At 36.6% G+C, this 19738-nt stretch overlaps 1 protein-coding gene across 3 annotated transcripts in view; it reads left to right on the top strand.

Moving 5' to 3' along the window:
- Positions 1-19738, top strand: part of DMXL2 (Dmx like 2) — a 121627-nt gene that overhangs the window by 83900 nt on the left and 17989 nt on the right. For 2 of the 3 annotated variants that reach the window (XM_034783309.1, XM_034783310.1), the window contains exons 24-32: positions 2259-3367; positions 5319-5510; positions 7411-7487; positions 8372-8502; positions 9805-10053; positions 14218-14399; positions 14906-15036; positions 16113-16198; positions 16652-16853. In XM_034783309.1, the coding sequence (XP_034639200.1) occupies positions 2259-3367; positions 5319-5510; positions 7411-7487; positions 8372-8502; positions 9805-10053; positions 14218-14399; positions 14906-15036; positions 16113-16198; positions 16652-16853 (2359 nt within the window). Of the gene's footprint in view, positions 1-2258; positions 3368-5318; positions 5511-7410; positions 7488-8350; positions 8503-9804; positions 10054-14217; positions 14400-14905; positions 15037-16112; positions 16199-16651; positions 16854-19738 lie in introns of those variants that run through there. The other variant, XM_034783311.1, reaches the window with a different exon arrangement.

Raw genomic sequence — 19738 nt, 5'->3', positions numbered from 1 at the left:
CTCAGGATTTCAACAAACAGCTAATATCTGTTAATTATCTGTTTAATTCTCCATTGTGTTGTAGTTATGAAGTGTGCAATAGCTACAGTGTACTGTGACCATAAGCTTATTAGAGTATAGTGATTTCATTTTTACAAATGTTGCTTGTTGCGGTTCATGGGTGAGTGATACCAGTGACCTGTCTCCCTGTGGGCACTTCCTTCAAGTGGTAGGCTTAGGCCTACACCTACACTGATCAGAATGGAATCCTGAGATTCACCCAACTTTTGAGTGGACCACCAGGGTACGACATCCCATTTCCCCAACCTGAGCACTGTTGTTCTGGATCTCTGCAGGACCGAAACCTTAGGCCATGTCTCTATGTACAGCGCTCCAATGGCACAGCTTACCAATACAGTGTGTCCAGTGAAGAGGCTCTATACCAATAGGAGAGAGATTTCCTGTCAGCATAAAAAACCCACCTTTCCCGCTAACATAGCGCTGTGCACACAAACACCTATGTTGGTGTAACTTATGTTGCTCAGGGAGTGGAATATTCACCCCTGCATGACATGTTTTGCTGACGTAGGCGGTAGCATAGACATAGCCAAAGTCACCTTGCAGCTAGCAGTACAATAACCACCAAGCCCCGAGAGAGAGAGAAATAAATACTGATACCTCCCATGTTCTTCACACTGCTTAGGAGCCAAGGATTATGTCTAAAAGAACCAAAATTGAGTTTAACGCCTTCAAAAATTATTAAAAATCTGCTTGAAATCCCAAATCATTAACAAAGCTCACCAGTAGACTTACAAACCATATTAAAGTTGAACGGTATCAGCTTTGTTTTGTGACATAGCAGGCCTCATTTTACACTCTGTTACACTCTTAACCAGATACAACACATTATTAATGAATTAATTAGTAGTAGTAGTATCAGTGATCAGGCCCCGTTGGGCTAGATGCTGTACGGATGTGTACTAAAAAGACATTCTTTGACAGAAAACTTTCATCCAGCTCAACAAGGACTGTAACAAACAAATGGAGTGGCAGAGTAGGAAATAAAAGGAGGGCAAGGTGACAGCGAGTCAGGCAAGATTTGCATGCTAAGCAAGAGTCACAGGTCACCATCTGCATAGCAGTGAGTGGAATAACACCAGGATTAAACTGGTATAAGAATGGGGGAAGCAGGCCCTTCATAGTCACAGCATTCCTCCTCTTGGGTCTTGAACTGCCATTGTGAGACAAATCAGACTCCCCTTAGCATTCAAAGCTGTGATGTTCTTAGATATTGGCCAAGTTTATTCTGTTTAAAAAAAATAGGATGTTTATTTCTAAATAAACATTTCAATTCAACTTTTAGAAAGAATTTGTAATCCATGTTGTCATGTGGGAGTCACTGATTGGATTCCTCACTCCAAATCCTGTAGTTCTTGATTGGAAACTTCAGGAAGGTGCTTTCTGGAGGTGGAAGGGATAGGTGGAGAGTGGTTTTTTAATAGTTCCCCATTTTGTTTAAAACTAAGGAGTAGTCACCTGGTGGTATTACATTATCTGGTTTTTTTTTAGGAGTATGTCTTTTTAATAAGCTGATTTTTTAAAACGTGTAAGAGTAACTAATGTATATAACTCAATTTATAATGTTTTCTCTATTAATAAACATTGGGCTCATTCCTGGATCCACCAGCCAATCTTTGTAAGACCAGAAAGGGTGGAAACAAAGGTGCCACTTTACATCCCCTTCCCTTATCCTGGGGGCAGGTTCAATCTACATTGCCGGTGAGAGCATCCTTGAGACTGCTCTAATTTGTGCCCAGTTGTAATAACCTTCAGGCAGCCATTTCGGTACCAGGGATTACCAGAGTTCAGCAGTGATGCAGCCAGGTCCCCTAGCCTAGCCATTACCTGAAAAAGCTGCTAGGCCAGGGCCAATTGCTGGGTGACACTGAGCTAGGCTGATTTTATGCCACCAAGGAATTCCCCTATACTGTGGCAATCCCAAGGTGACCGACCAAGCCAGCTTTCCTCTTTATTTGAGTTGCCTGAGTGCCATAAAGCAGAAGGAACAGGGGGTCAGTATGACAACTTTTTATTCTTTCCATAATCAGTTCATGTTATCACTTTTCTTGTGGGATATGTGATTTTTTATTTTTTACAAATATGCTAGACAGTTTTGGTAAGGTTTTGTAAAATCGCAAATAAAGGTTTGCTAAACAACCTTAAAATAATATTCATTTGTATGTGTTTCAGTAGAGGTCATATTTGTTTAATTCCTCTAGTTATCATCAAGTCCTGCAATCCTGTGGTGTTTAGTTTTTACAACTACCTTCGGACCCACCCTTTGCTCCTCCGAAGACATTTCAGCTCACCAGAAGGAACTCTGGCCACTTTAGGTATAAAAACAGAGAAAAGTTTTGTTGATAAAATTAATCTTATAGAGAGAAAATTATTCTTCACCACTGCAAATGCTCATTTTAAAGTGGGATGCCCTGTTTTAGCTCTTGAAGTTCTTTCCAAAATTCCAAAAATAAGTAAAAAGTCCAACATTTCTACCAAGAAAGATCAATCCAGTTCAAGTACCACTAGTAAAACTGGTGTGATTCTAGAGTCAAACACTGTGAGTGATGGTGCTGAAAGTAGTAATATAGACTGGTCAAAGCCATTTTCAGCTTCATCTGCTTTGGAAAGTAGCACTGATTCTTCAGCACAATTTGACTGGAGTCAGCCGGCAGTAAAATTCGATGAGGAGTCTCTTACTCTTGACTGGGGTGAAGACAAAGATGGCTCAGAGGAAGAGAAAGATGATGTTGGTTTAACAATGAAAGGTTCGAAATTGGACTCTAAAAATGGAAAACTAGATGAGAAGAGTGCACACATTGATGTACTACAGACACCTCCAAGGGAGGACTCTGATGGAGGCGACACTGAGGTTGATGTAATTGCCGAACAACTCAAGTTCAGAGCCTGTTTGAAGATCCTAATGACCGAACTTAGGACTTTGGCTACGGGGTATGAGGTAGACGGAGGGAAACTTAGATTTCAGCTATACAATTGGCTGGAAAAAGAAATTGCTGCTATGCATGAAATATGTAACCATGAAGCAGGTGGCAAAGACTATTGTGAAACATATACTAAAGTAGATGGTGACCTACCTGATCATGAAGAAATTGTGGATAAGCCAGATATTGGCTCATATGAACGTCACCAGATAGAAAGACGTAGGTTGCAGGCGAAACGAGAGCATGCTGAAAGACGAAAGTGGTGGCTGCAAAAGAATCAAGCTCTCCTGAGAGTTTTCCTAAGTTACTGTAGCCTTCATGGGGCACAAGGTGGTGGTCTAGCATCTGTAAGAATGGAGCTCAAGTTTTTGTTGCAAGAGTCACAGCAGGTAAGACAATCTTTTAAAAGACTTTAAATTGAGTTTAGTTCATTTTAAGTAGTTTAGGAATTTAAGTCATCTTGCAACCACAGCTCGTCAGACTGTGATTTTTGTCAAATCACTCACAAAGTCAGGCCAGAGTAGTACTTAGATCAGACATTTCTAGGGTACTGCAGTCGGATTGGTAAGTCAGTACATAGAACTTTATAGACTTAGAGGGAAGAGTACCAACTCCCCAAGTGGAATTAGGGGGCACAGTCTGGTATTTTGGGATGCTGCTTTTGCATAAATCTTAAATCTGGATCCTGGCCATCTATGATTATTAAAGATCCTATTTCACTATTTTCAAGTTTAGAGTGTTCTAAGGCACCTATCAGCATAGCATTTAAGCTGGTATCTAAGTGTTAAGACTCAGTATTCTATGCACATTCCATTTTTGATAATTACATTTTGTCCACCTATATTGTTCCAATTGGAATTTGACAAGCTCTAATGCCCCCAATTCTTGCGAATAATGCCATGGGACAACAAGTGATTGGGCTTAATTTGTATCTCATCCAAAAGACAAAAATCAAACAATATAGTGTCCCCAAGCACTGTCTGGCATTCTCTGTATTTATTTCATGCTAGAGAAAGTATCTAGCAGCTAAATCTTAGGACTGCAAATAGGATTTATTTCCTGTTTAGCAACAGAGATCCTGTGTGATGATGGACAAGTTGTTTAACTTTGCTTCAGTTTTTTCCACATTTAAAATAGGAATAAAACTAAGATTACACGAGTGTTATGAGGTTTTAATATGTTGTTTGTAAAATACTTGAAGTTCCTCACATAGAAGATACTATATACGTATTTTAGAGTAGCAGCCATGTTAGTCTGTATCAGCAAAAAGAACAGGAGTACTTGTGGCACCTTAGAGACTAACAAATTTATTTGAACATAAGCTTTTATGGGCTACTGCCCACTTCATCGGATGCATAGAATGGAACATACAGTAAGAAGATATTTATACATACAGAGAACATGAAAAGGTGGAAGTACCCATACCAACTGTAAGAGGCTAATTAATTAAGAGAAGCTATTATCAGCAGGGGAGAAAAACTTTTGAAGTGATAATCAAGATGGCCTATTTCGGACAGGTGACACAAAGGCATGAGGATACTTTAACATGGGGAAATAGATTAAACCAGTGTAATGACCGAGCCATTCCCAGTCTCTGTTCAAACCTAAGTTAATGGTATCTAGTTTGCATATTAATTCAAGTTCAGCAGCTTCTCGTTGGAGTCTGTTTTTGAAGCTTTCCTGTGGCAAAATTGCCACCTTAACATCTGAGCGATTAGAGAGGTTGAAGTGTTCTTCTACTGGTTTTTGAATGTTATGATTTCTGATGTCAGTTTTGTGTCCGTTTATTCTTTTGTGTAGAGACTGTCCGGTTTGGCCAATGTACATGGCAGAGGAGCATTGCTGGCACATGATGGCATATATCACATTGGTAGATGTGCAGGTGAACAAGCCCCTGATGGTGTGGCTGATGTGATTAGGTCCTATGATGGTGTCACTTGAATAGATATGTGGACAGAGTTGGCAGCGGGATTTGTATTAAACTCAGACCACTGAGTAGCCTAGGAGCTCAACTCATGTTAGTGCTAATGCATTTTTTATTATAGTAGTGTTTGGTATTAAATAGTCCTAACACTTGTTACTTAGGGCTAGTGGTTTTATCTTCCTGCTAGGAATCAAAATGTATTCTAGAAAAGTTGAATGTATGTTAGTCCCTGATCCTGGACCATTAAAGTTATGAGAGCTTTGCCATTGACCTCAATGAGCATAAAATTACATCCATATTGTATAGCTAGAGATGAAGGAAGATTATTTTGTTTAATCATTAAGGTTGTAAGTATGTGCTCTACTTCTGTTGTCAGCTATGTGACCATCTTACCTACTGTATTTTCTTTTAAACAGGAAACTACAGTAAAGCAACTTCAGTCTCCCCTTCCATTACCCACAACGCTTCCACTGCTTTCTGCAAGTATTGCTTCAACAAAAACTGTAATAGCCAACCCTGTGCTGTACTTAAATAACCACATCCATGACATTCTTTACACCATAGTACAGATGAAATTTCCACCCCATCCTAATATCGAAGATGTAAAGGTAAGGCAGAAGAAGTTCTCTCTGAATTTGAAAACGAGATGATATAGTTATTTGTATGTTTGTATATGGTAAGAAGGGAATGTGTGACAGCATGGAATGTGTTTCAGATGGCCACATTACTCATACGTGATGACTCTTAAGTTGAGCAATACAGGTAGTCTCAAGAAAAATCAAACTCACTCTTTCAAACTTTGTGGCAATATATCTGTTCTCCCATAATCTGGGTGAATGTGGATATCTTGGCACTTGGCTGTTTCCTTCCATCCATTGCCTAGTGCAACAGCCTTTTAATCCAGAGCATGAGTGACCAGAACGCTAGTCCCAAATCTGGGCCTTTGCTACATCAGTGAATCCCAGTGTTTATGTTGATCAATGAAATACATTGTTGCAGAACTGACCACCAGCAATGCCCTGGGTGGAATTAAAATGACAATTATGTATTATAGAAGGTCTTAAAATGTATTCTGACTTGGAAGTGAATCCTCTTAACTCATGTATAAACCCCTGATAAAATTGACATAAATTGTTGATTTTAATGAAGCTATGTTGATTTACACACACTGAAAATCTGGCCCCATATTCTGAGCTGAAGAAACTCTGAAGCTAAAGACCAATGTGTTCAGAGGAAGTAAAAACAGATGACAAAAGTCCCAAAGAGTTTAATAGACAAAGACATGGTTTACGGGGGAGTTAACAGGAGTTACTTTCAGATGATCATACTGCAAATTTTAATTGAATATTGACATTTAAATGAAAAAAAACTGGAAAATAGAATTGGTTGTCAAATTGTTGCAAGAATTAAAAAAAAAAAAAAAAACATCCTCTCCAGGTGGTCATCTCTCATTCTCTCCATCATTTTCTTCCTTTCTCTCCATTTATCTCCGTTCTCCATGCCTTTCTTTCTGCACTACAGCTCAGCCAGTCTTTCCCCCCATAATAACTGATATTTTTGCATGCATTTTATTTCAAAACTGAATTGAGAAAGAAAAGATAGCATTTTCCAACCAACAGTATAAATAATACAACAGTTATTCTGAGGGCAAGGACCTGGCTGACCAAGAGGAATGATAGAAGGGGAGATGGAAATAAGTTAAAGGTTTTTAAAAAAATAAAATAAAATAAAATAAAACCTCCAGCACTTTAACAGCACCATTTTCTTTGCTTTTTGGACTCCATTTTTAATTCTTTTCTGTAAATATTGGAAGATTTCTGCCTCAATTGAAGGCAACAAGAAGCTGAAGTATTGTCCTTGCTGGCAGACTGCTGGAAAATTATGCAAGAGAACGGTTAGAGAAGGCTGATTATAGTTGTGAGTAGAGATGTACATATACACAGTACAGTTATTGCAGAATTGCAAAAAACCACAGTGATTATACAGCTCTTCATACTAGCCAGTTAGCATATCAGGATATTGAGAAATAACTGTATATTATTGATTATGTAGATCAGATGTCTAGAACCAATCAGAATATTGGCAGGATATTGCATAACAGAAAATTGTAGTTATTTAATCTGCACTCAGTGATGGTGGTAATTCTATTTCAGTGTAATCTAAATTGTTTTGACATTTACATAATTAGAGCATCAGTCTTAGGCATGTCTTGGAGAAGGGTTTTGATTGCAGCATTAGATGCAACAGAATCCTCTGTGTAGCTAAATTTTAATTTAGTTAAAACAATTGGGATGTAATTTTTAAATTAGTATATTGTATGAATAAAATAAATCACAGTTAACAATTCCTTTCTTCATGCGATGTATAACTAGTTAACTCAACATTTGTGTTTAACATTCAGATTTTCTCAAAAGCCAGTCTCACTTAATTTGTTAATTGTGATTTTAAGAAAAAAATTGCAGTTTTACAACTTTTCATATAAAATTTAATTGGATGATTTTGTTTTAGGTGCATACACTTCATTCATTAGCAGCTTCACTTTCTGCATCTATTTATCAAGCTTTATGTGACAGCCACAGCTACAGGTAAAAATTGAGCTCTTCTTACAGTTACATTTAAAATGTGTTTTTTGTTTTCACGTAAGAGCAAACTTTCAAAATGTTGGTTCTTTATGTATTTATTTTAAAATGTGAATTAAGCACATATATACTCGTGTGTATACACAGCCAGGCCTAAGTTCAATGTGCAAGACTTTGTGCACACATGTATATAATGCAATTAATGCATTATGAAGAAACTGTGTGAATGAAGCTACAGTTTTTGTTACCTTCTTGTAACATTTTCAAGATAAACTATATGGGTGCCCTCCATTTGCCCAATTTTAGATGAATTAAATTTAATACCAAAAATTGTTTAGTAGATTTTATGGCACGGAATAAAGAATAAAAATATCTAGTCACTCAATCTATGATTGAGGCTCTATTAGAAGGAGAACACTTTAAAAGGCAATTTTCCACAGCAGACACATTGATGCATAGGAGCAATTTCTTCTTATACCTGACAGATGAACAAGTTTCAGATAGTTATATGGCCAGCTTTGAAAAGAGTAGAGAATAAATACACCTACAGATGTGAGGGCATTTTTCACTTTTCACAATACATTTTCTGATTACTAAAATCTTTGAAAATGAATCTTTTTCTCATGCCCAAACATACAGACAGAGAGACTGGGATGTAAAACATTGCATGCAGACTAAGATTTTTAGCACTAAACGTTAACTATTTTTTACATTGTAAAAACATAATGACTTTACTCAGTCTTCTAAAACTGCTCCTACGCACTATACAGAATTTCAAATGTATTTTCTGAAAAATTAAAGACTAAAATGACTTGCCATATATACACTATACTTCATTACAAGAACATTCTAAAATCCTTTCTCATTAGAAAAAATTGATTTGTGTTTAGCAGTCAAACAGAAACAAATCAGTTTACAGGAATGGTTTATCAAGGACTGCTTTTGAGTGATCGTCGCAGACTGAGGACAGAAAGCATTGAAGAACATGCAACACCAAATTCAACTCCTGCTCAATGGCCGGGTGAGAAAAAACTAAGTTATTTTTCACAACAGTATGCCAACGCCACTTTTTCAGATGTTCCCCACTCTAATGTTTCTCACTTAATGTCTTGATTTTTCTTGTGACTCAGAACATGCAGTGACATCTACAAATGCACACCAGGCTTAGTGTTCAAGCCAACAAGAATCTTGATAGCATACATTAGTCATCTGAAGATGCAGATATCAGATATGCTTCCCTTATTGAAAAAAATCTATTTTGCATTCTTGCTTCTTAACTCTTGGGTGAATTCCATCAGCATTTAATTTATGGCTCCCGTATGGGAACAGAAAGATGCTCACTGTGCCCCAGATATCTTCAATGAGAGAAAGATCAGGATCCAGAATGTAAACTTGGTTCCCTGATGATTTCTTTTCTGGGAATGACCATTCCCCTAAACTGTCCCATCCAAGAGAAGTTCTTCAGGCATTTTTATGGCCATGGCCTCCTTAGGTTTTATGTATGTATTTTGTAAAGTTGCACAAGGCATTATAATGAATCTATTAAGAATTTAGTGTTTACATACAATTTTGGAAATACTCATATGGTGCAAGAGTAAAGGGGATGAGACCTACTCCTAGAACCTCATGGATAAATCTGAACTGTCTGTAGTATTTGCAGGAAAAGAGGCACAGTTGCAAAAAAAGTCTGATGGCTTTATAGTGCCATAGAGTTTAACGCCAGAAGAGACCACAAAATCCATCTAATCTGACCTCCTGTCACCAACTCTATCCAGCACCCACACACTAAACCCAACAAATTAAATTAGACCAAAGTATTACAGCCCACTGGAGATTAGACTATTATCTACCACAAGCAGAGAGGAGGGACCGAGGTGCACCAGTGCCCCAGGCCACTGCAATAGCAGAGATATGCTTAAATGAGATATACCCAGATAATCCTGGCAAGTGACCCACAGGTACATGCTACAGAGGAAGATGAAAAAAAAACCCAGAGTCAATGCCAAGCTGACCTAGGGGAAGATTTCTTCCTGACCCCCCCATATGGAGATCAGTTAAACCCTGAACAGCTGAGCAAGAACCATCAAGCTACACACCTGAGACAGAATGCTCTCAGGCAAAGGTCTGTCTTGGAAAGGAAAATCATAAGGAAACAAATGTTACAATCTATTCAGATATAGGGATAATAAACTTAGTTTAGATCAAAGTACTAAATGGCCACTCAGAATTCTTTGTTTAGCATGAAATGAATATAAGAAAAATACTGACTTGTTTTTTGTACTTCTATGAACTTCTTTAAGTCTTTTCTTTTTTATTCTTGCAGGTGTGAGCTCACTTATAAATCTCTTAAATTCAGCCCAGGATGAGGACCAGCCAAAGTTAAACATTTTACTTTGTGAAGCTGTCATAGCTGTTTACCTAAGTCTCCTGATACATGCCCTTGCTACTAATTCTTGCAATGAATTGTTTCGGCTAGCAGCCCATCCCCTGAACAGTCGAATGTGGGCTGCTGTCTTTGGGGGAGGTGTGAAACTTGTTGTGAAACCCCGAAGACAATCTGAAAATATTCCAGGTACTTTGTGTTGATTAAATTTCAGACCAATAAGGTGCATTCATATAATTTGGGGGAAAGAGACGAGTTTAATTTCCTTTTTTTTAGGTTCCAGGCACATAGTTTAAAAATGAACTTTTAAATTCATAATGTTTGATAGTATGTGTCTGATATCAGTTCTTAACCTTGGCTAAAAGTTGTATTCTTGCCAATCCATACTGATCAAGAATTCTAAGATTCTCATTAATTCCTTCAGTATGATTATGCAAGTCCTAAAAATACCTTTACCCCGGAGGAGGTTATTTTAGAAGGACGGGGGGGTGGGGGGGGGGGAGGAGAGAGATGGTTAGCTCTTGGAGGTCAGTATTGTCTTCATATATTCCACATAACACATTGCGGGTCCTAAAATATGACACAAATATTAGTTATTGACTTAATGAAAAAAGCAGTTGAGCAATTGGCATAGTCTAAACTCTTTATTGCTCTCTGGCATTTTTTTATCCTTTTGTTTGCATAAAAAAAATTTAAGTTTGAGACACAGGGTTTTGAATCTCCCAAAATTTAAATTAATCTAGAAGAGTTAAAATTATCTGTAGATTTACAGGACTCCTAAAACAGTCTTCTAGGGAAAAGTACGTTTTGCAGTGGAAGAGTAATTCTTGGCTAATGGTTTTCAGCCAGTTATCACTCATAGTTCAGTACATATTAAAGGCTCCCCAGTATCTGCAGCTCTGTTTTCCATCATTACTGATCATCAGGTGTGTATCCTAGTCTGTTCAGTTTTCTAGCTGTTACATATGAGGTTTGAGTGTCTGCTTGGCTTAAGTATGATCATTGATTTAAAACACAACATACTGAGACAGTCATCCAGTTTTCCTTCATTTAGAGCTAAGCAAGAATGAACGAAATAAGCAATTATTGAATGAAGCAGTTCTCAGCTGTAGAATATAATTTGATTCTACATAGCGCTCTCTCTTTTTGGAGTGTCCCAAATCCTTGTATAGAATCTGAGATACTGGTTTTGACAAAGGGCACACACACTCTTTTAGATTAACTCAGACACCACCCTTGTCCTAGTAATCCTCTTGCTCCTCAGTCCCCCGCCTCTGCCCTGCATGTGTGATGGATTCAGAAGCAGACACTTGATTCATAGATTCTAGGACTGGAAGGGACCTCGAGAGGTCATAGGGTCCAGTCCCCTGCCCGCATGGCAGGACCAAATACTGTCTAGACCATCCCTGATAGACATTTATCTAACCTACTCTTAAATATCTCCAGAGATGGAGATTCCACAACCTCTCTAGGCAATTTATTCCAGTGTTTAACCACCCTGATAGTTAGGAACTTTTTCCTCAATGTCCAACCTAGACCTCCCTTACTGCAGTTTAAGCCACTGCTTCTTGTTCTATCCTTAGAGGCTAAGGTGAACAAGTTTTCTCCCTCTTCCTTATGACACCCTTTTAGATACCTGAAAACTGCTATCATGTCCCTCTCAGTCTTCTCTTTTCCAAAGTAAACAAACCCAATTCTTTCAGCCTTCCTTCATAGGTCATGTTCTCAAGACCTTTAAATCATTCTTGTTGCTCTTCTCTGGACCCTTTCCAATTTCTCCACATCTTTCTTGAAATGCGGTGCCCAGAACTGGACACAATACTCCAGCTGAGGCCTAACCAGAGCAGAGTAGAGCGGAAGAATGACTTCTCGTGTCTTGCTCACAACACACCTGTTAATACATCCCAGAATCACGTTTGCTTTTTTTGCAACAGCATCACACTGTTGACTCATATTTAGCTTGTGGTCCACTATAACCCCTAGATCCCTTTCTGCCGTACTCCTTCCTAGACAGTCTCTTCCCATTCTGTATGTGACAAACAGATTTTTTTCCCTTTGATCTGATTTTTGAACAAGAAGAGAACACAATTTATAGTTCATAAAGGTTCTGACTACTGAGCTGTAACATGGATAGCTTCCACTTGTTGGAGGTCTGAAAGATAGTTATTAATTTCTGTGTTTTGGAAATACCATGGGGCTACATTGTGCTAAACACTGCACATAATTATAAATGACAAGTCAGTACCTACCTCAAAGATCATACGGTTTAAGTAGATTGTAGATATCAGTCCTAGGTATGAGAGGTAATCCATGCTACAGTATGTATACCATTCCGATGAATTTGTGATTTTTGTGTCTCGGCTAGTAAGTGAGGAAATATCATTAGTTTTATTTTGGCAGACACTGCCCCTTACTCATCTATGCTCTTCTCCAGCTTTTAATTAATTGCTTATTCATTTTGAGAAAAATCAAAGGAATAAAAAATGTATTTAAATGGAGTTGAATTAAGCAGGAAGTCATTTTGTGTGTGTGACATCAATTTTAAAACTGCTCTGGTATAATTATGTAAATGTTAAATCTAGCTTTATAAAATGTTAATGGCACAATGGACACATACAGCAAATAAACCCAGTTTGAGGATATTGGCAAGCAGAATCTGAAAATCTACACATTTAATTTTATTTATATTCTGTACTGAATTCAACATATTTGTTTAAAAGGAGAGTCCTTTAACTAAGATAGAACCCCAGTTTTGAAGCTTTTGTAGTTGAATTTTTAAAATGTTTTATATTACACAAGTTAGGTTCTTAATAAATCATGGAAAGCAACAGTGTAACTTAAAATTTCACCTGTCAACTGATCGATATTTTACTATTGCTAAAATATAACAAGAACTACTGGAGCCCTAAAGGTGATCACTTTTGATGATGTACTTTGAATACATACATACATGTAATTATCCTCCCAAATGGATGCACTTTTCCTTGAAAAATCACTCAAAAACTACACTGGAATAGGCAATGAATAATCAGTTTCCTACTCGACCCAATTCTGGTAAAACAAAATGCTCAGACAGCAAGACGGAAAATGTAACACTTAACAAGTCACCACTCATCACACCAAATAGCCGTGCAGTTGCTGCTGGCTGTGATGAAGAATATTTACCCCAGAAGGTTGGTGAGCAGCTTATATGCTGATTGCTATGTATTTTCCAGTAGAAATGTTTCAAGAAGTATTAACAATATGGCATAAATTTTAAGAACTGGTTTTATTTTAACTGGGATTGTCTTTCCTTTATAATGGAGTTTCATTTTTACTATTAAATTGTGGAAGTAGTAACTCTGAAAAGTAATTTGAATTCAGACATTTTGAGTGAAACTTTTCTGAACAGTATTTTTATTCTCTACTAGTTTTTGAAGCTTGCTAATAACTCTTCGTTTTGCAGTAATTACATATTTCAAACTGATTTTTTATTGAATTAAATAATAAAAGTCGATTATGTTGGGTAGGAAAATGCTGTAATTATCTTACCTATCTTATTTATACTGCTTAACTTTTGCAATAGCTAGAAAAATATTCCTAGATGTACAAAGACTTTCATTCAAGATAGATTCTGTTTTCTTTAAACCTACTAGCTGCTGCTGCAGTTTCTGATGTTTCAAAGGACAGTAATGAAGGTTTGTAAAGATTTGCAGTGTAGATGGATGTTAGTGTGCTTTAAAAGAAGAGAGTATTTTTAAATCTCTATCTTCTTTATTATAAAGTAAGTGTAAATCTTCAGTTTTGCCTATCCAAAACAGCACTAATTTTTGAAGTCCACATTCATATTGTGTTTGATTACATTAAAGAAACATTAAAATCAGTCCTCCCCCGTAGATTTTCCTAAAATGCCAGGATAAATCTAGATTTCCTTGATTTATGAAAATTTCAATTTAGTGAAATTATATACATTGTTTTCTCCTTTAGAAAAATCCTACTGTATATGGGTTCAAGCAGGAATTGGTCTAAAACTTATTTTAAAACCTGTAGCTCCTGAAATAAGAGAGATTACAACTTCTTTTCCTAATGCATGTGGCATAAGAATGGTAACTCTACTTGGATTTATTTAGTTGGATTATTTACATGGTTACACTTACTTTATTTAGAGACATATTTAAGGAATAGTACCTGAAATGTAGTTTAGCTTTGATTTTGTTTTAAGCCTATAAGATCTTATTATCCAAACACTTTAACCAAAATTTATGGTTTTGGTAACTTCATTTAAATTCTAAAATTAATCAGTTTCTAAAAATAAACTATGGATAGCATTTATTTCTTACAATGATTTTAGCTATCTAAATTCATTCAATTTAGCACCTCCCGTTCCTTCAGAAGAAATGGATAAGCATCGTCGTCGATTTAATATGAGAATGCTTGTACCAGGGAGACCAGTAAAAGATAGTGTTGTACCTCCACCTGTGCCTGCAGAAAGGCCTTCTTACAAGGAAAAATTCATTCCTCCAGAACTGAGCATGTGGGACTATTTTATGGCAAAGGTAGGGCATTTGGTGTTGAACATAGTGGTATCAGAAGATTTTCTGACTTTTTTAAAAATTGAAAATATAAAATTAAGTACTTTGTACAGAACACATGCATCTTTCTCCCCTATTTTAAAGGGCAAAAACAACATTTCAAGAAGTGCTTTCATTAATGTGCCTTACAACCTGTAAAAAAATGTTTGCAGGTTGCTTTCCCCACAGAAAAGATGAAAAAGTTACATATCTGTTATATAACTTCCAAATATCAATCTACTTATCAATCTAGCACTCTTCTGCCAAGCAAAAAATAGTGGAAATGAGCATTTTTATCCTTGCTACTTGCTTATTTTTGAAGGGAACATCTAACTTACAATTTAGGTATATTAATAGTAGTAAAACAGAGCATCTTGATATATAAATCTAAGTTATTTAAGTGACATCTAAATAACTAGGAGAACATTAAATGTTTAAAATATTGACAGCTCTGAAGAGTTATTATAACAGGTTTTTGTCTTACATTGCAGCCATTTCTTCCTTTATCAGATAGTGATGTTATATATGATTCTGATGAAAGCATTCACAGTGATGAAGAGGACGACGATGCTTTCCTTTCCGACATACAGATCCAGGAACACAAAGATGCCAATTCTTACAGGTTAGTGGAAACTATACCATAGTTCCAAAAAATCAATCCTTAAAGTGTTGTGTGTTCAGCTTTTCGTCCAAAGCAAAAGATGATATAATTGGGCCTCTTTTCTGTTGTGAAGTATATTTTACAGTATCTATTCATTTAACAGCCAGGGGTTTACAGAGGTGTTACTGAGATAAGAAACTGGCCTGAATAATCTGAATTACTGACACTGATGTGCAAAAAGGAAAGAATTCACCTTGACTTTCAGTTCTGATTGAGTTTGCAAGTAAAGTAGCTAAGTTTTTTTTTCCCTTCTGCATTCACCTGAGCAAATAAACTGGGCAAACTTGATTTCAGTCATTGAGACACAACGAACATCCCTTGATGCCAGATTTAGTGTTACTTTTCAGAGTAGAGACCAATTTTAAGTGTAATTTGAATTTTCTATGTTAATTTCCTTTTTTGTGTGGGTTAGAAAAAACACTTTTTAAAAAGTGTCACAAGCATAGGATGGCATAAATGAATGAGTCACATCTATTATGAGAGTTGATGAAAATAAAATGTCTTCCATCTACATTGTATCAAGTCTTTTCAAATCCAGTAGACTATAAATGGAACTATTGCATTGTACTATATGAGTGTGGAAAAAAAGCTTTGATTTATACCATACCAATGATTCCTTTCCATTCATTTTGAGGTCATGGAAAGTTCTTAATGTGGACTTTCATTGGCATTGCCATTAGATTATTATTTGATTCCTGACTTTACATATGTTTCCCTCTTACACACCCAGGGAGCTATGTCCAGGTGCCCTCTGCTAGAGGGAAGAGGATGATCTGGGGTTTGGAAAAGAGGGAGGGGAATCTTCTGGGCTCCAAGGAGAGTGACTTAACATGTTTAAGATATAAAAATCTTACCTTGCATTGCAGTAGGGGGTTCCTATTGACCCTCAAAACTCACTAAGTAAGCACTATTTGTTGTTTGTTATAAATGCTTTTCTCATATATCTACATGGTTTGGTGAGAGAAACTAAATTGTGTCCTGCAGATAACTGAATTTAAATTGTACTTTACAAAATGAAAACTGTTCTTTTTCTACAGCTGGGCTCTTATACATTTGGCAATAGTAAAACTAGCTCTGTACAACATTAAGAACTTTTTTCCCATTGCTGGTTTGGAATTCTTTGGTGAGTTAAATTCTGACTTCTATTTTACCTTGCTCTATATACGAGTTAGAGAAGTATTGGCATTTATATATGAAAAGTTGTTTTGCACAATTGCTAACAGATGGAATTGTGTGTTTTATTTCAGGTTTTTTAAATGCACCCATCCAATATTTTTTTTATCCTTTTCTGTAAGTTCTGTGGAAGCACGCGCGCGCACACACACACCTTCCCTATGCTTATTAAACGTAAGCATGTCCTTTACTATGTCCGACTATGGTTGTGGATTTTTGTTTTGCTTTTAGTTTTACTTAGTGGTTTTAGGTATCTGGATAGATTCTGCCCTGGGCTGTTACTATCCAAAAAAGAAAAAAATTCTTCATAATATTGTCTCTGCCCTTTACTGCAGGATTCATTTATTGCTATTAATAGTATAGGGGTTTTATATTGGTTTTAAACCTTTGTGTTCCACTTTAGATCTGCCTGTAACATCACCATTGGGTATTGCTGTGATTAAAAATTTGGAAAACTGGGAACAGATCCTTCAAGAAAGAGTGGATCAGTTTGAAGGCCCACCACCGAACTACATCAATACCTATCCCAGTGACCTTGGAGTGGGAGCTGGGTCAGCTGTTCTCCGCAACAAAGCAATGCTTGAACCTGAAAACACACCATTCAAGTAAGAAAAGCTTTCAGGAAACGGTTATCCAGACTTTATTATAACTTGACAAATGCACCTTTTGGGCAGAAACAGTCAAATTATCTAGTGGATTTTTTAGTTAAAAGAAAATGGTGAGGTGGCTAAGCCAAATAAAACCTAACCTACCAGTGGCTTTACAGTTGTACCTTAATGAATGCAGCATAATACAGTGCCTATTTTTACTGATGATTATGTTTAATTATTACAAATACTATCTTTAAAAGGACAAAATTAACTTAAATTTATTAGTGCCAGTTAATGAGAAGGAAAGGGGAAAAAATAAGGAAAGGTTGGGATGCGGGAAGAGAATTGAAGTCCCTTTGAACTGTTAGTGCTTACTTAAGGCTTAGATCTTGCTAACACTTTGGTGGAACTAGTCATGTGCTTAAAATTAAGCTAGTTAAATAAGTGTTTGCAGGATCTGGGCCTAAATTAATGAACTCGAGAGTTTGAGAAGTTTGCAGAACTGACATATTAGAAATGGGGATAAACAGTGATACCATCAACATGATAAATTGACCACTAGAAAATATTTGCATTCATGTCTGTTAGTTTAATACATTTCTGTTTCTTATTTCAAGACATAAAATTGGATTTCTTTGTGACCTGAAAGCATCACAACAATAATTTTGTACACGTCACTAAAATGTAATAGCACTGATGACACTTCTAGTCAACACAGTTATCATAGTCTTGTTCATCATTATGATCTCAGTCGAGAATGTGTGGGTTACCAGTCTTCATTGCCTTGACACGCACACAATTCTGTGCAGGGAAGATTGTTCAGTGACCGCTATTGGAACAGGCACAAAAAAGGTCTTGTAGAAGTTCAGAAGACACTGGGCGCCCTTGAAAAATAAAACAAGTAGTTCATCATGCACAGTTTTACCTCCATATTGCAATAGTGATCCAATATCCTGTTTACCTATGAGTGAAGACATCCAAATCTTTGTTTCCAAAATGCTCTTTTGACATGCTCTTCAAAACTGGAATGAACACACCTCCCTGGAGTCTTTCTACTTCAGTTTTTGCAGCACTAGTGATGAATTCCCCCAGCTCATCAAAATTGATGCAGAATCCATGAAGGTGTAGTATGTCAACTAAATTGCGAGACACAAGGTATAGCTGTGCAGCAAAGCTTATGTGTGGTGGTATGATCATTTTGGAACGGTTTAATACTATTCACTCCACAATTGAGGCACCTTCTTTGAATATGTTCTGAATGATGATACAATTCAGCCAGCAATGAGTATGCTTCTTTATGTATCAAGGAAAGAAAACTCCTACACCATTTAGGGCACAAAAGTAGCTGACCTCTGTAAACTACAATCACCTTGCTTTGGATAATAATCTGAGGCTTTTATTTTGGCAAAGGATTGAAGCGGCATTATACAAAATCACTTGTTCATTTGAAAGCAGTTCATCAGGCTCACTCAAGAGAAGTAGATCCACAAAACATTTAGATCACTTAAATTCCTACTACAGATTACTAGCAGTTTGGATAGCGTCAGCTATTGTTATTGCACTGCATAAACAATGGTAGGCTTTCCTTGTCCATGCTGTGCATGGAATGAAATTGCAGAACCGTAGTGTTTTTCTAATCTTGCCAGAAATAGTTTATAGTTTCTACATCTGATGTAAGTAGAGCTTTATGTCTTTGCATTAGGTCATTGTCTCTTCAATCAGCTGATAAAATGCAATGTCGTAAGGTGACTGTTGCAGTGTAAATTGCTTTAAAATTCATTTTACTCAAGTAGGAAGAAAGGTATGTTGAATGATAAACTTCATCCTTAGCAATCAAGTCTTTCACAGATATTCTGCACAACATGTCATCTCCTTGAAGTGCTGCCTCATTTAGATTGGTTGCTCTCTCAAATGTTTCTATTTTATGAAGTTTCGAGTCTCATGTTTTTTCTCAAGCAAACAATATCAATGGGACCAGTCTCTAGAAGATGTGCTTGCTCTGGTAGCTATAGCAGGTGAACATGATGCACTTTGATCAGATTCAGCATCTGTTTTCTTTCCTGGGTTCAGTACAACTGACATGTCCAAAATTCAACTTGTGTATTTCTGGAAGCAATCCCTGTGATAGAGTATTGGTGACCCCTTTTCTAAAATAGAAAACTCATCCAGTAGCTGCCAATATAATTAATCTCTCCTGGCTTCTGCTGCCAACATCACAGAATTCTGTCCAGCACCAGTAGTTTTTGGACAGTTTTGCTTTCTTTTGATTTTCTTGACACAAACACATTTTTCATAGTTTGGGAAGAGTCTTTTTTTCTTTGATGTAAGCTTTAAGGGGCTTGTATCCTCCATGTCTTCACATACTGTAACTTCCATAGTAATGGTAAAATTCCCAAAGTATATTGTTAGCATTACCACCACCACTTTTCAGTTTATACAAGTATCTAGACTTGTGTGGAAATAGATATGAATTAGATCTATACATTGGCAATTTTGAGACTGTTTTTGTTTATTGAGCACTTTGATTGCTTGAACCCCCAATATGAAACTGTGTACTGCCATCTCTAATACGAATACTGACCTTGTGTAGGGTCACTGAATTAAAAAGCTAGTTTCTACAATATAGCAAAGGCTAGTACTACATGCATAGGCAATTACAAATTAAAACCTTCTACCAGACAGATTAGATGCTACATTATATATTCAGAAGCTTACAAATGAAGAAGCATTGCATTAGTAAGCCACGTATAAAAATATTAATTACAACTTGTGAGATACTTTGACAATTAAGAATATGCAATATGAAAACATTTCATGTTAGTATATTGCAAAGTATTGATATTTGCCATTTTTGTCACAGGCTAAATAGCTTAATCATTTCTGAAAAAAATACTTGCTCA

Source organism: Trachemys scripta, chromosome 10 (assembly GCF_013100865.1).
Source record: "Trachemys scripta elegans isolate TJP31775 chromosome 10, CAS_Tse_1.0, whole genome shotgun sequence".
In the NCBI taxonomy this organism is placed as follows: domain Eukaryota; kingdom Metazoa; phylum Chordata; order Testudines; family Emydidae; genus Trachemys; species Trachemys scripta.
Note: the sequence above shows the minus strand (reverse complement) of the source record. Positions and strands in the feature narration are given on the sequence as shown.